The sequence below is a fragment of the Artemia franciscana genome, chromosome 9 (genome assembly GCF_032884065.1).
Source record: "Artemia franciscana chromosome 9, ASM3288406v1, whole genome shotgun sequence".
Classification (NCBI taxonomy): domain Eukaryota; kingdom Metazoa; phylum Arthropoda; class Branchiopoda; order Anostraca; family Artemiidae; genus Artemia; species Artemia franciscana.
In genome coordinates, this window is record NC_088871.1 from 49134983 (window position 1) to 49152009 (window position 17027).

Consider the following 17027-nt stretch of genomic DNA (forward strand, 5'->3'; position numbering starts at 1 on the left):
CCACACTATCAGCACCTTTAGCCCTAAAATTTTTTAATCCTTTTAGTACTATCACTAATTCTTCCTCACATCCAAAGTGTCACAAACTTTTTACTCATCTGCAATGCAATTCCAGTGGGCTTCCCTGGTAGTCAGAGTTCATATAACAAGACCAATATTTGTTGTCCAGTTGCCTTAAAAGTCATGTGGACATAGTCAGTCATAAATCTTTGAAAAATGTTTATTTGGGGTCTCCAACTGCCTTCAAATGGCTCATAAAACTCATAGACTATTTGAATTACCCTTATTCCATGCCTATCTACCTTGGTTCTTCCCTAGGATATATGGATGATAGACTATCTACCAAAAAGTGAAATGATATCATTTTATACAATTCTGAAAAAGGCTTATGCCACCTTTGCCTCTCCCTCAGACTATCTGTCTTGGCTTTTTCTCCAATTAGTGATGTCTCAACTTTTTCTCAAAGATGATTTTAAATGAAATTCACCTAACCTCACAGTCTACCCACCAAAGTTGATTTAAATTCAAAAAGTCTTTTCCTGTAACTCTATTGCAGTTTATCTCTAATACCATCATGTAAATAACATATTAACTTATGGGCTATTTTAAAAACAAACAAACACTATATTGGTTATACCTAAATTTTTCATACCTACCAAATTGCAGCAGTATGTAACCATCATTGTTTTCTTTTTCTACATCAAATTTACCTAATCTAGCATACCATTTATTCCTATTTCTACTGACCTTGGCATTAAAATCCCTAATAAAAATACCATATTTCTACCTAAGAGCATATTATAATGTAAGAATTCAATTGTTTTAGTTTTAGGGTTTTCTTTTAGATTTTATATGTTCATTAGGCTATAAACATGACCTGCTATAAGTAGGGGTGTATTTGTGAGTGAATCACTATTTTATTTGAAGAGCTAACAAAACAGAATCAATAATTGTTCACATTGTCTTGATGTCAGCTGTGGAATTTTATTTATAATTTACCATATTATGTTGCTTTTGAGTAATTCTGACAGAAGATTCCTTTTCTGCCCTATAAGCCTAGAAATGCTTAATGACAGAAAATAATTTTACCCTCTTATTACTACTAGTTATAATTTGCTCAGGAAAGTTCTGCATTCCCCTTAACAGGGCCAGATATTGCCCTAACTAGTATCATTATCTTTTGTTTTTTACTTTTTGAATTGTTGTGTTGTTGCTAACAGATATTGCAAAATATCTTCTTATTGCAAATGGCAAAAGCATTGGAAGAGTTGGATATTTTTAAATCTTCTTTTTTTTTCTGCTTACTGTTTGTAAGCCGAAAGCCAGGATTTTGACCTACTTTTTATATTTCTGACAAATTTTTTTAAAAACTCTAATGATTGTTGTATACTATTGCTTTTGATTGAAAAGCATAAGGAATAGTATTCAAATAAATGGGTAAAGAATTTGCACAGGTTTTTGGTGCCATTTAGGCCTGATAGAATTCTAACCTCCCATGATGTTATGGTGTTTGTTATAAAAATAAAATATTATCAACCATCCCCCTCAAAATGATCTGAAATTTTCAACTTAATTTTCAAGATATTTTCAAGCATTTGACAACCAACAAGATCTTGTCCCCCAAGCAACATGGCTTCTAGTCAGGGAAATCAATTGAAACAAACCTCTTGGAATCATACAAGGAAATCACAGACCTAATTGACCATGGACATCCAGTTGACCTGCTCCTGCTGGGCTTTGCTAAGGCTTTGACAAGGTTCCTCACAGTTGACTACACTCCAAAATATCCGCAATTGGTATCAATCAGGCTGTTGTAGACTGGCTGATGAAAATCCTTGCAAATTGTAAGCATGAATTTCCTTACAAAGTGTAAGCAGAAAATTCACTTATTTGCTACAGATGGCAAACCAATATACTCTGACAAGACCAAAGTAATGAGCAGAGTACTGCAGGAGACTGTACTGGGTCCAAATCTCTTTCTGATTTACATCAATGACATATTTAACCATATTGACAATGGCATGTACCCCATATTTAACCATATTGACAATGGCATGCACCCCATATTTAACCATATTGACAATGGCATGCACCTGTTCGCTGATGATGCCTGACTCTTTGGTATTGCATGTCCTCAGAGTATCCAGCACAACATTGATATGCTACAAGTTTGGACCCTAGACTGGCTTCTCCAATTTAATGTAGGAAAGTGCTGTGTATTACACCTTGGACCCAATAACTCAATGGCAAACTAAACAATCTACAACCCCACCACCAAAGTAAGAGAGCAACTAGAGAACAGAGCAGAAGAAAGGGATCTTGGTGTCATTACTGATGATAATCTTAAATTTCACAGCCATATCCAGCATGTTGTTTCCCATGCAAGCTCCAGTCTTGGACTACTAAAATGAACCATCAACAACAGACAGGCATCTATATTTATAAAACTATATAAGGCTCTCGTCAGAGCCCGTCTCGGTTTTGGCATGTGTCTTGCTGGTCCTTCTTATTGACAAGATGTGAGGCTCATCAAAAACGTATAGAGACAAGCAACAAAATGCATTCGAAGTCTAGCATCAACCTCATATGAGGACCGCCTCAAGTACCTCAAACTACCCACTTTGGTTTACTTTTACTTTGACCTAACTCATCTATTTTTTAAGATAATGAGAAGGTTATCTCCCTGATTGCAATCACTGCTAACTCACTTAATAATATAAACAGACTTGACTATTTTTTAAAAAAGATTACTTTTATACATATTACTAATAGCAAAGCATAAGCTGACAAAATTATTAACAGCTATTTTCAGAGGGCGATTTTGAGGTAATGCTACTTTCATGTCAGCATTAGTGAAAAGGATGCAAACGTTTTCTAGACTATTATAATACTTTTAACAATTTAGTATTAAGTAGGTACTCAATTATTTGTCCAGTATTGTTAAATTAAGCAGTGTTTTAATTTCATATCAATTCTTTGAGATAAAAATGACGCCCTTTGACTGGAAATCCTTAGCTGTAAGACTAGAAGGGAGACTGTAAGTACGTGTATTTTTCCATTCCTTCTCTTTCGTTTGCCCTTATAAGTCTGATTAAATATTAAAGAAAGTTCCGTCCCATGTCTAAAACCAGTTCCAGCATATTCCCATATTGAAAAATTCTCAGTCCCTTTGTCCTGACGCTCTATTTATGATGTGATCAGTCGATTGCATACTGTCATTCATGACTAGGATTTTTTTTTAGGTTTTTTAGAAGCAATTCCAGTACTGAATGGGAAGTGTAGCCGCTCAAAATGTTTTCAAGGTAAATGGATTTTATTAAATAATGTTATACTATAATACCTTTTTGCAACATGAAATACTCATTTTGAGTCAACTTTGCTTTGGATTGAGTAAGTAAAAATTCAGACCAGTCTCGAGTTTTGAAATATTTCTTTCCAAATTCCTTCTCTGGTTTTTCTTTATTTCCGAATTTGAATATTTGTATGTTAAGTAGGATATATCAGATACCTTGACAAATTTATTACCCATATTCTGTCAGTTGGAGGGGTCTCATATAAGTTACGTGTTTTAAAACCCACAAGGAGAGCATGAATTTATTTTGTTTATTTAAATATAAACTCTAGATGGTCTACTAAGAATTACGATCATTGGCAATCTGTTGTCCTTCATCTGTACAACTTGCCCTAGCCATCTCAACCTTCATTTCACTATAGCGCTAGAAAGCGGGATAGAACCACAATTATTGATCAGTTTTCCTCACTTACACCCTTCCAACTTCTTGGAAGGATGTAAATATGGAAAATTTGAATAGACTGAGATAAAACAAGAGCATGCGTAGCTATGTTGGCCTCAGCAGCTTGGTGCTGCAATGAGTTGTTAGTAGTAGTATGTAAACTAACATTTAGGTCGTATTGAAACAAAATGTATAAATTGACTTTGCCAGGGACATTGTCCACATTTCGTTTGGGAAATGTGGTGAAGCGAGGATTCAAGCCAATACAATTGTGTATCCAACTGAAGAGAAAAAGAGATATTAACGAGTTATTCTTCTGTGTTAAAAAGTGTGCCTTAATTCAAAGTGTGCCTTAATTCAAAGTGTGCCTTAATACCCGTTTTCAGTACGTCAAACTTTTAGCAAGTAAAAAGAACAGAAGACATGGTTGGCTCTTTTGTATGAAATTTTAAGCCAATAGTTTTTTTTTTTCATATAAAATCTCTTTGGCTGTGATGCCTTAAACGTTTCAGGATAGGTTATATGGATTCACTGATTGGCTACTCATTTTTATTAACTGTTTTGTTTTCAATCGAAAATTTCAGTTTTCTACTTTAATTTTTGTTTTACATATTGAAGGATTGAAACACAAATTTCAGTAATTTTCCAGTGCTTTGCACCGTGGCCTTAGGGAGCTCACTTGTGCTTACTGCTACTACTGCTTCTACTACTACTACTAACAACTCTCCTTAGCACCAAGCTGCCTGAGGGCAACAAAGCTATGTACGCTCCGCCTCCATCACAGTGTATTCATAGTCCCTCCCAAGAGGTTCCCATATTATTTATATCTTTCTTTACGGCATTCTCCCAGCCCAACCGTGAACGACCTGCTTTCCATTTAGCCCTAGACGATTGGCTGAAATGACAATCTTTGGCAATCGGTCATCCTTCATCCGCAGAACGTGCCCTAGGCATCTCAACCTTCCTCTCAGTGTAGTCCTAGAAAACAGGATTGAACCACACTTTTCGTACAGCCTACTGTGAACTACGGTCAGTCAGTTGGTTACCCAACAAAATCTGTTGGTAATTTTCTTTGGAAAACATGTAGCAAATCTTCCTCCGTTTTCGGAAGCTTATGCTTTGGAAGCATATTTGACCACTGTCATCACTGTACTTTCCAATGTTCTAATCTTGGTTTGTAGACTTATCTTCATATTCTTCCAAACTATTTTCAACTGTGAAGAAACACCCAGATCCATAGCTATTCTACTTTGAATATCTTCACGTTACCCACAGTCTTCACTAATAATACTACAAAGGCAAGTAAAGCTTTTCGCTTGATCGATATCTTTGTTATTCAACCTTTTCATCTTCACTTATTCCTAGTCTTGGCGACTTCGTCTTCTTGACATTAATTTTTAAACCTATTATTAAATCATCAGCATAATCTAAATCCAATAAAGTTTTTCTTTCCCATTTGATTTTGTGTTCTCCCATTGCCTTTCTTGTGCTCCTTAAGACAAAGTCCATCAAAATTATCCAGATAAATGGGGATAGAAAACAATCCTGCTTAACCCCTGATTTAATGCATAACCAGCTACTAACATCATTTCTTACCTTAAACGATGCAATGTTATTCTCCCACATAGCAATAATCAATTTAAATGTATTTGTCTGGTATACCATATAAGGATAAGACATTTGCTAAAGCTCCTCTATCAACAGAACTGAACGCTTGCTCATAATCTATAAAACTGAGGATCAAAGGTGTTTGATAACTTAGACACTTTTCAATTATTAACCTAAGAGTGAAAATTTGGTCGACTCATTGTCTATCCTTCCTAGAACCGCACTGTTCTTCTCTTAAAACTTTGTCTACGAGCTCTCTAAGTCAAAAAAGTATCATCATATTAAGCAATTAGCTATCTACAGAAACTAGGCTAGTGCCTCTATAATTACCACACCCCCTTTTGTGCTTACTAATCATCTAAAAGATTTGGCAGGGCTTCTTATCATCTCCCCATGCTTGACGAATGTCTGAAGGACGGACTTAACCTGTAAGCTTACTTCACCTTCCAGATTATGACAAACTGACCCATTCTTACATTTCAGTTTGCAAATCTCTTAGTGTTGTATTTAAAAGCTAGATGGTAGAGCAATATGGTAAACACTGACATGCCCTCAATAATAGTACTTGGGGTATGGTATAACTTGGGGCTACTATCTAAAGTATGTTAAATAAAAAGGTAAATAGCTCGTAAAATTTTGTGAATTTTTTCCACTTTATTAAAGTCTTGACAGCATTGATCTTGGAATTTATACCCAAACACCCCTTAAATTTTTATTGTGCAAACATTTTCATCTTAAGAGTTATATTTTAACAGTGTTTGAGGATACGATTAACCTACCATATTCCAATCGAAATGGTCTTGCTAATTTTCAACAATTTTCTTTTTATCAATTAGGCTTGAAAAAATAATCTTGTCGACGTCAACTAAAATTCTTTTAATTGTATTCCTTCTTTTTATCTTATCTTGAGCTTAGTATGCCATCATCAATTGCTCGTTGATTCTTTCTTATCATTTCATTCCAGGTGTAACTTCAGGGATTTTTCATAGCCTAATAGCTTGCTGAATAAATTTAAATCCATTTTAGGCATATCATTTGGCCTCCCTCACTGTTAGAAAATTCATAAAAGATGTACTAAGAGAGGAATATTTCAAGAAAATGGGTATAAAGTGGGGTTTTAGAGTACATGAGGTTGACAAATTATTTTGCTTTCAAGCATCTTTTATTCTAATACCAGTTTTTATTCTAAGAAATGACATTTCATAAAATGGTTACAGTTTCTTCATGCATGATATTTTGCTTGCTTTCTAGGAAATTCAGGTTTGTGTATTCTGAAGGCATTTAGGTACAGAGACAAAGCTGCAAGTACGAAATTACGGCCAGAGCGGAATAAGGCCTGAGTCTTTACTTAATTTTGCGAGTTCGGCCATCATAACAGTTGGCCGAAGATGCATAATAAAAACAATAAAAATGTACAGAAGTTGAGCCATATAGCGGAATAAGACCTGAGTCTTTACTTAATTTTGCGAGTTCGACCATCATAACAGTTATGTATAATCAATATGTGTAATAATAGATGCATAATAAAAACAATAAAAATGTACAGAAGTTGAGCCATATAGTCTCTATTAAAGTTACATTGTGTCATGGCTCTAAGGTACGCAAGCCATGAGTGACATCGTGCCCATGTCGTAAATCCATTTGAAGTGTGTCCTCCACGTCAATTTTAGAAAGAATCCCCCTCCCATCCCCTCGCCTAGATGCTCTTGTCGTCATATAAACTGTGCGTTTCATTATTATACTAACCCTTTCTTTCAATTTTAGATAATGCAAAATTTTCCTATAGAGTTGGGCATAGTTATCAGTACCGATATGAAGCAAACATAACATCATCTGCTGGACAAGCTCTACAATCCAGTTCAAACCTATTCCTCAGTTCAACCGTCTATTTTGATATCCTTGATCATTGCGAATGGATGCTACGAGTAAGTTTTTGAACTTTCACCTTTTGAACTTTCCGTGTAGTTTTATCTACTACATTTGATTTTTACTAGCTTTCCTGGTTATTCATTGAAAAATACAGTGATCTAAAATTGTGTTGCACATCCTGCACAAGTGATTTCTGAGCGTAGCACAATTTAAAGAAACAGCTAATTCATGGACACCTTCACCTATTTTGGAAACAGCTAATTCATGGAGACCTTCACCTATTTTGGACGTCGCAATATTTTGTCTCCTATTCCGAATAAAAAAGAAAAATTTTTTCAACTGAAAGTAAGGAGCAGCATTAAAGCTTAAAACAAACAGAAATTATTGCGTACATGAGGCGGTTCGCCCCCTCGTCGATACCTCGCTCTTACGCTAAATTTCATATTTTTTATTACAATTCTATAAGAATGACCCCTGAATCACAAAGGCCATTTAATTAGAATAAATAGCTCTTTTGAAAGTACTAAAAATATATTAGCGTAAAGAGCGAGGTATTGACGAGGGGTCGAACCCCTCATATAATTAGTAGTTTCTGTTCGTTTTAAGTTTTATTGTTGCTCCTAACTTTCAGTGGAAAAAACTTGTTTTTTTTAAATTTAATTTCTGATTGTTTTTTAAATAATGCTGGGAAAATTGTCGCCCCCTTCATAGAAAATTCTCTTCCCCCATGAAAAATCCCTCCATGGAAAGATCCTTCCGCGTAAACCCCTCCCCAACCCGCCCACCCCACCAGAAAAAATCCCCATAACGTCTGTAAACTTCCTAATGACCAATACTATATTTGAAAAATGGGGAAATTTCATAACTTGCAGCCCTTCCCCTGGGAACTGTTGGGGATTTAGTCGTCCTCAGAGACAAAGTTATTGGATATTTTGACCGTGCTGAACAAAATGGCTATCTCAAAATTTTGATACGGTGACTTTGGGAAAAAATGAGCATGGGAGAGGGCCCAGCTGCCTTCCAACTCTTTTGGTCACTGAAAAATGGCACTAAAACTTTTAATTTCCGTTCTAATGAGCCCTCTCCCGGCATTCTAGGACCACTGGGTCGGTACAATCACCCCTGGAAAAAAAATCAAATAAACACGCATCCGTGATCTTTCTTCTGGCAAAAAAAAAACGAAATTCCGCATTTTTGCTGATATGAGCTTGAAACCTCTACAGTGAGGTTCTCTAAAAAGCTGAATCTGATGCTGTGACTTTCATTAGGATTATATGACTTTTAGGGGTTGTTTCGCCTTTTTTCCGAAAATAAGGTAAATTTGCTCAGTCTCGTTACTTTTGATGGTTAAGACTAAACTTGATAAAACTTATATGTTTAAAATTAGCATAAAAATTCGAACCTTTTCATATATATAGATATCCAATTCCATTTTTAGAGTTTCAGCTACTATTGAGCCGGGTCGCTCCTTATTTTACAGTTTGTTACCATGAACTGTATGATATCGATTGAATGGTGGTGAGCTATACGACTCCAAAGATATCTGCTAAAAATTTTGCAGAGGTAGATCGAGAAAAGGGAAAAAAGAAGGAGAAATACAAGAAAAAAATATCGTCAGGTGTAGGAACAGCTAAAACAATGATAAAAAAACTACTTGGGCCTAAATTTAATCAAATGAAACGAATCCTAACTCTTTTTCCGACTGAAAGCAAATTGAATAAAAAGCTTTAAATAAGAACGAAAATTAAAAGCCAAAATTTTCAGACTTTTTTTTCCGGTTTTCATTATTACGTGTGGGCAATATCATTTTAGAGGTTCAGAATTTTACAAGGTGGTTGCTACCAGATATTTGGCCTAGAGTTCCAAGACATGCTGAATATTATGATTTTAATAAAGAGTATGTCTGTTTTTGGTGTGTTTAACCTTTTCCCAAAATCATGCAAATTTCATCATACTAGTAGCTTTTGATGAACAAATTTAAAAAGGAATGAATTTTGCTTTATTAGAATCAGCATGAAAATACGACTCTGTTTCTGTTGACGCATATATTGCGATGAAAATTGGTTTCTTTTTAAATTTTAAGTTTCTATTAAAAAGGGTCGCTCTCTACTTATAGTTTATAAGTATGAACCTTTTGATAATCCTCCAAGTTTATCCAAGTACCAAGAACAATGAAAACAAAATCTGATTTTCTTTTAATTGCTTCATGAAAACTTATACAATCATATATGTATTAACGATAAAGAATAATCAGGACTTCAAAGTAATCGGAAAAGAGCATCGTATGCAATTTAGAAATTCTTTCTTCTGGGGCCTTCAAATCCAAAAAATGAAACAAGGGTTAAAAACCAGCAAAAGAGCTAAAACTAATGGGACATAAAAACTTAAGAAGGTGTGCTTTTTCCTTCAAATGTGTGGCTGTCTTTTGGATTCAACAGACTCTTAGTGTTTGAATTTTTGTAGACCAAAAGTGTTGTCAAATTTTTCTAATTAGTTTGGCTTACTTTTTTTCATGGTTAAACGTGGCAGGACTAACGGAAATCTGAGATTGACCCAAAAATTTTATAACTCTGAAACCACAACAGAAAATCTTACAAAATGACGGTTTTCAGGTATGAATAGACCTAGGATGACCCTAGGTGGTCATAATCGCTTTTATAACCGCAAACTGGTTTAGAACTGTAGGCCGAAAAAAAAAACTGGCCAAAAAACTGTAGGCCATAAACTGGAAATGCAACCGTGATCAAAAAGCCAGACGCAGTGAGTCATATGGACTTAACTGTAACTATGACAAAGAGCGCACAACTCTTTGGTTAAGTCTGGAAATTTCAAAGTGAGGAAGGAAGTCTTCCTTATTCGGAAAACACAATTTTTTAACATATTAGTCTTTAACTGGAAAATTGAGCATCAATTAAGTAATATGGTACATAAAACTGTGTCAATTAGTTTTTGAGTTAAAGGCATTGATCGTATAGTTTTTCATCTATTCATTGGTGCTTTCTATGGCTTCTTTCGAACCCTTTTCTATTTACGCTTTTTTTGTGAAAATTTCTGAATAAAAACAAAAGATATGTTCCATTATCGCCTGTTTGAGTTTTTTGACTGAGAATTTTGTGTTTTGTTTGAATTTCCTCGGCAAGCTGGTTAGACATTTTGTCGAAAGTTCTGAGCTTAGCTAAACAAGAATGAAAAACGTGATGTTTATAAAAACTACATAAAAAATAATCGTGAATAGTACTAAACATATTCTTGTGTTTTTTTATTTTAACGTCGTAAAGTTTATTTTACTTTTCAAGCATATTCCTCAAAAACGTATCTTTCATTTTAATCAAACTTTTCTGAGCCCTGCATTGCGGCTGAGTTCAGACAACCTTTTCCATTTAAAGATTTCTTGGCAAATTTTTGAGAAAAAAACACACACGGAAAATGGCTATGGATTGAATGTATATTTTCAAATGTAACGAAAGGATAAGGATCTAAAAGAGATATTTCCTTCCTTTTCTAATTTATTTTCAAAAAAGTTTGAGGTATCGTATTTTGTGCGGGACATCATACGTTTACTATCAATGCCACAAATTTTTGTTTTTACGTGATAGAACTAGATGGAAGCATAGTAACAGAGAGGTTCCTGATTAGCGGAAATTACTAACACGCTATTTTAAGTCCGTACAATATTGTTTGTGCTATTCTGGAAGTCTTATTCACGCTAAGCTCGCGTGAGTTTTTTGGTTGAGAAATTTGCATTTCGTTTGAGTTTCCTAAGCAAGTTTGTTAGACACTTTGTCGAAAGTTTTTAGCTCAGCTCAGCGAGAATGAAAAACGTTATGTTTATCATAGGCTGCCCAATAACGCCTGCCTAAACAAAGAGGGACGTGGGCACTATGTATTATAAATTTTTTTCTTAGTTTCTTTAGACCAGGGCATCGTATAGAAGGAGCTGTCGTAAAAACTTTGAAAGGGGCTCATTCGATTGAAAATTTCACGTACTACTGCCCATTCTATTAGTTGAAAGTTATTGGAAGGAAACCACCCCCACGTCCATCATTTCCCTAATTACATTCAGTCAAAATTTTTAGATAGCAATTTTGCTCAGCATGGTTGACAAGTCCAGTGATTATGTCTTTGAAGATTAACCCCCACACCTCCCAAGCCCTTAGGGCAAGGGTTGTATGTTATGCCCCAGGGGTATATCAGGCTTTTATGGAAAGGGTGGTTGCATAAACTTCTGAGGAGACTTATTGGATTAAAAATTTAAAGTTCTAGTGCTCTTTCTAATAGTCAAGGGTGATTGAAGGGCAAGCACCCCCCCCCTCGCCCATATTTTCTCCAAACACATCTAATCAAAGTTTCGAGATAGCCATTTTGTTCACAGATCTCAAGACAAGGGTGTTAATTTAGGCAATTCTTTAACTGTTTACATATAGTATATGTTTCTCACAGTTATGCATGTTTGACCATTATTTTCCAAAACGGCAAAGGGCATTCAAGTGAGCCTTTCAGAAAAGGTCGAGGGGAGTGTTGAACTAAATCAAAACACTTTATGTGTATACGGGCTGTCAAAAGGGCATAAATCAGGAATGGCTGAGTATATTAGTTCGGAACTTTCAGGAAATGATAAGGGAGATGATCAACTGACCAAAAAAGTAATATTTATACGATACTATTATTACTACTACAAATGTTACCACTACTACAGCTGCTACTACTACAACCACAGTACTACATTTGAATTATTGAGGGGAAATTTGAACTAAATCAAAAGACACTATGTGCATTCACTTTGTCAAAGGGCGTATTTCAAGAATGGATTTGAGTATGAAGTTGGAACTTACAGAAAATGTTTAAAGAGGAAGATCAATTGACCAGAAGGCATAATGTGCATACTGCTATTGCAGCTATATTTACTACTACTAATACTTGTGCTATCTCAACTTCTATCTCTGTTGCAACTACTTGTAAGGCTAATAGTATTAAGATGAAAATCACAAAAGTATATAAATATGCAGATTATAAAAAGGATATATCAGGAATGTTATACTAACGGCTAATTGTATTAAGTTGAAACTTCCAGGACTTGACGAGAATGATGTTCAAATCACCAAAAGGCAATACATATACTATTAATACTACCACTACAGTTACTATAACTAATGGCACTAAGGTTATTAGGGTGAAGCTTTAAGGGAACGTTTAGGGGAAGTTTCAATTAAACGAAAAAAATAACTATGCAGGCAGGTTTTCAAAGAGGCATATAAGCAAAATTAAGGGCATTGCCACTCTATATAGAAATATTGTTGAAACTTTTAAAGGAGCTAATTCGATTCAACATTCAAAGTTCTAGTGCCATTTTTAAGGGTTAAAGGAAATTGGAGGGCAGGCGGACCTCTTCCCAAGCCCATTCATTTTCCAAGCATATCCAATCGAAATTTTGAGACAGCTTTTTTGTTTAGTATAGTAGAGCAGTCCAGCAACTATGTCTCTAGGGATATTGGGTATGTCAACCTTCCACAATTATGCAATTGTTGCATTATGCTTTAAAACTAAATGATGCTTTAAAATTAAATCAAAAGGCACTTTGTGTATGGTTGCCAATAATAAACTACTACTATTACTACTTCTGCTCTTACAATTTAAATAAATCAGAAAGTGCAAGTATATCCAGGTTGTCAAAAAGCATAGATACTATTTCTTGGGGAATGATGATAAGTTTTATTTTTCAGGTCAACTTAAGGAAGTATGAACTTAAGTTAAACAATACTATTTGTGTCAGGATTAAGAATTGTTGAAAAGTTTTTCTAATACACACAGAGCAAGCCAAACTATGAATTCTTACTGAAAACAAGAGCTAAGAGCTCATATGGTATTTGTGACGAGGTCGGAAGAGCCAAGAGCTCATATGGAATGAGCGCTAGCAAAATCCTAACAATCAGTAGATTGATTTAAAAGGAAAATCAGAGGCTTAATGCCGGTCGGGATTTAAAATAGCTCTGAGACACGAGGTCCTTCTAAATATCAAAATTCATTAAGATGCGGTCATTCACTCTTAAGTTAAAAATACCTGATTTTTTCTAATTTTTCCTCTCCCTTCAGTCCCACTGATGGTCAAAACAGGGAAAATGACTTTATCAAGTCAATTTGTATAGGTCCCTGATGCGCCTACCAATTTTCATCGTCCTAGCACGTCCAGAAGTACCGAACTCGCAAGCGGATCCAGTCCGGTTACGTCAATCATTTATCTACGGGATTTGTTTATTCTACCCACCAAGTTTCATCTCGATCTCTCCACTCAATTCGTTTTCCAAGATTTCCGGTTTCCGCCTCCAACTCCCCCCAATGTCACCAGATCTGGTCGGGATTTAAAATAAGAGCTCTGAGACATGATTTCCTTCTAAATATCAAATTTCATTTAGATCTGGTCACCTGTTCTTAAGTTAAAAATACCTCAATTTTCTAATTTTTTCGAATTTACACTCCTCCAACTCCCCCAAAGAAAGCGGATTCAATCCAATTATGTCACTCATGTAGCTAGGAATTGCGCTTATTCTTGCCACCAAGTTTCATCCCGATCTCTCCTCTCTAAGTGTTTTCTAAGATTTCCCGTTTCCCCCTCTAACTCCCCCAATATCACCGGATGCGGTCGGGATTTAAAATAAGAGCTCTGAGACACGAGGTCCTTCTAAATATCAAATTTCATTAGGATTCGATCACCCATTCGTAAGTTAAAATACCTCATTTTCTTCAATTTTTCCTCTCCCTCCAGCCTCCCAGATGGTCGACTTGGGGAAACGACTGCTCCCTGACACGCCTAGCATGTCCATAAGCATTGAACTCGCCAAAGCACTGGAAACCCCTCAACTCCCCCAAAGAGGGTGGATCCGTTCTAATTATGTCAATCACGTATCTAGAACTTGTGCTTATTCTTCCATTCAAGTTTCATCCTGATCCCTCCACTGTAAGCGTTTTCCAAGATTTCGGGTTTCTATATTTCTGTTTTTCCATTCCAACCCCCTGTTTCTCCAGATCCGATTCGAATTGAAAATGGAGCATCTGAGACACAAGATCTTTCTATTTATCAAGTTTCATTAAGATCCGATCATCCATTTGTAAGATAAAGATATCTCAATTTTTACGGTTTCCAAGATATCTGGTTTCCCCTCCAACTCTCCCCAATGTCATCGGATCTGGTCGGGATTTAGAATAAGAGCTTTGAGGCACAAGATCCTTCTAAATATCAAATTTGATTAAGATCTGATCTTAATCAAATTTGATTGAGATTTGATTAAGATCTTCTTAAATTACAAATACCTTTTTTATTTAAAAAAATTTCAAATTACCCCCCCCCCCAACTCCCCCAAAGGGATCGGATCCGGTCCGGTTATGTCAATCACATATCTTGGACTTGTGCTTATTCTTCCCACCAAGTTTCATCCTGATGTCTACACTGTAAGTGTTTTCCAAGATTTTTGGTCCCCCCAACTCCCTCCCAATGACACTGGATCCGGTCGAGATTTAAAATAAGAGAAATGAGTTACGAATTCCTTCTAAATATATAATTTCATTAAGATCCGATCACTCCTTCGTAAGTTAAATATGCCTCATTTTTTCTAATTTTTCAGAATTAACCCCCTCCCCCAACTCCCCCAAAGAGAGTGGACCCTTTCTATCCCTCCACTTTAAGCGTTTTCCAAGATTTTAGGTTTCCTCCTCCAACTCCACCCAGTGTCACCGGATCCGGCCAGGACTCAGAATAAAACCTCTGAGACACGATATCCTTCTAAATATTAAATTTCATTAAGATCCGACCACCCGTTCGTTAAAAATACCTCATTTTTTTAATTTTTCTGAATTAATCGTCCCCCCTCTCCCCCTGGAAAGCGACTATTTCTAATTTAATATTGCCTGGTCCCTGATGTACCTGTCAAATTTCATCGTCCTAGCTTAAATGAAAGAGCCCAAACTAGCAAAACCGGGACAGACAGACAGACCGACAGAATTTGCGATCCCTATATGCCACTTGGTAAATACCAAGTGTCATAAAAAACCGAAAAAATATAAAATCTTATATTTTCCATGAAAAAGGCTATGTCAGTTAAAACGAATATAAATTAGAAAACTTTGCAAAAAACAAGTTTTTAAAAGAAAAGTAAAGAGCTCCACTAAGCCAAAAATGAGCAGAAATAAAGTCAAATAATATTCCGAGCGTAAAGCTACCACAAATCACCATTAATAAATCAATGAAACTCAAATAAGCAGAAATTACAATAAATAACCGAGTCAAAGTCAAAACGAGCAAAAATCAACATGAGTAGAGCTGGCAACCCCCATGCCTTCTCAAGACCATAACATGATTTGTACTTCACTGAAAGCAAAACAAATGTAAAATGTTTTCACATCTTTTACTTTAATAAATAAAAAATTATTAAAACTTTAAGGAATAAAAATCAGTATATGTATATTAAACAGACACTCTACGGTCATTTGTTTGTTTTTATCGAAAAATGGAAATTATTTTATCGTCTGGTTTACGCTATTTTGGCAGCCTCCTTAGTGTTCCCCTTTTAAATAACGAATAACGATAATTTCGAAGTTTACAAGGATTCGGAACTTTCTGCGTACGATCCTCCTCCATCTCAATTTATTCAAAGCTTCCCTCTTTACACCCTCCTAGGAAGTTCCAATTTCCTTTACATCCCTTCTTATGACTTTTTCCCGTCCATTTGGGGACAACCTGCTATTCACTTGGCCCTAGATGGATGGCCGAAAAGGATGATCTTTGGCAATCTGCCATCCTAAAATCGCAAAACGTGTCTAATCCCATCTCAATTTTTCTGTCATTATAGCCCTAGAAACCGGGACAGAATCGCATTTTTTTGTAAAGCTTACTGTTTATAAAATAAAAAATAAAAACAAGTTTTTTTCAACTGAAATTAAGAGCAACATTAAAACTTAAAACGCACTGAACTGAGGAGGTTCATAATAACCTATAATTTTTCAAAATTATTAAAAATAATAATTTTTAATTTAAATAACTTTTCTTAAATAATTTTTTAGGACTAACCCTTTTTTTTATAAAATACGATGATATCGTTTTTTTTGCAGCTCAGTGACGTTCATTTGGAAGAGAGCGAAGTCGGTCAAAATGAAAAGAAAGAGGCTGCTTTTTCTGAAATTTTTAGAACTAATCTCGAGAGCTATCCTTTGAGGTAAGATTTTTAAATTTAATTCATTCTAATCGGTTTTCATTTATCCCTATTTTTATCTATTTTTTAGAGCTGAAGTTTGTTTCTAAATGAATTTTGTAACTCAAGTTCAACGTTTAGTTTGTGTGATATATTTTACAATTTGTGTAGAAACAATTCGATATGCTTTTGTTTAAAACAGTTACGATACGTGATATGTTTTATAATTTACTTGTTTATAAAAAATTAGGTGACTTGGATTGAGGAAAAACTTTCAAAGTAGTTTTGTAAGTCAAATCCAAAAATTAATCAGATTTTTTTCCAAGACCCTTTGCTTTTATATAATCTTTTTTCAGAAACTAAAAATTCAACCTAAAACTTCGGAAATCGCAAAAGAAAAACTGGTTTTTAAAAGAAATTGGATTGTATTTTTGAGTTTAGTTTTTTCCCAAAGAAGGTCGTTTAATGCAAATTGTTTATGTTTCCTGGTCTTTAATAAGGCGAAAAATGACTTTATTAAATGATTATTATGACTTTGATAAATGATTTACACGGTTAGCTATGCAATATTTCACAATAAACTTAACAAAAACTTGGCATTTTGTCGGTCTTTCCCACAGAAATAAAACTTCTTGGA

At 35.1% G+C, this 17027-nt stretch overlaps 1 protein-coding gene across 1 annotated transcript in view; it reads left to right on the forward strand.

The window, feature by feature from the left end:
* The window catches only part of LOC136031509 (uncharacterized), a 305780-nt gene that overhangs the window by 14602 nt on the left and 274151 nt on the right, over positions 1-17027 (forward strand). The window contains exons 2-4 of the mRNA XM_065711175.1: positions 3243-3302; positions 7107-7267; positions 16311-16414. Of these exons, the coding sequence (XP_065567247.1) occupies positions 3243-3302; positions 7107-7267; positions 16311-16414 (325 nt within the window). The remainder of the gene's footprint in view (positions 1-3242; positions 3303-7106; positions 7268-16310; positions 16415-17027) is intronic.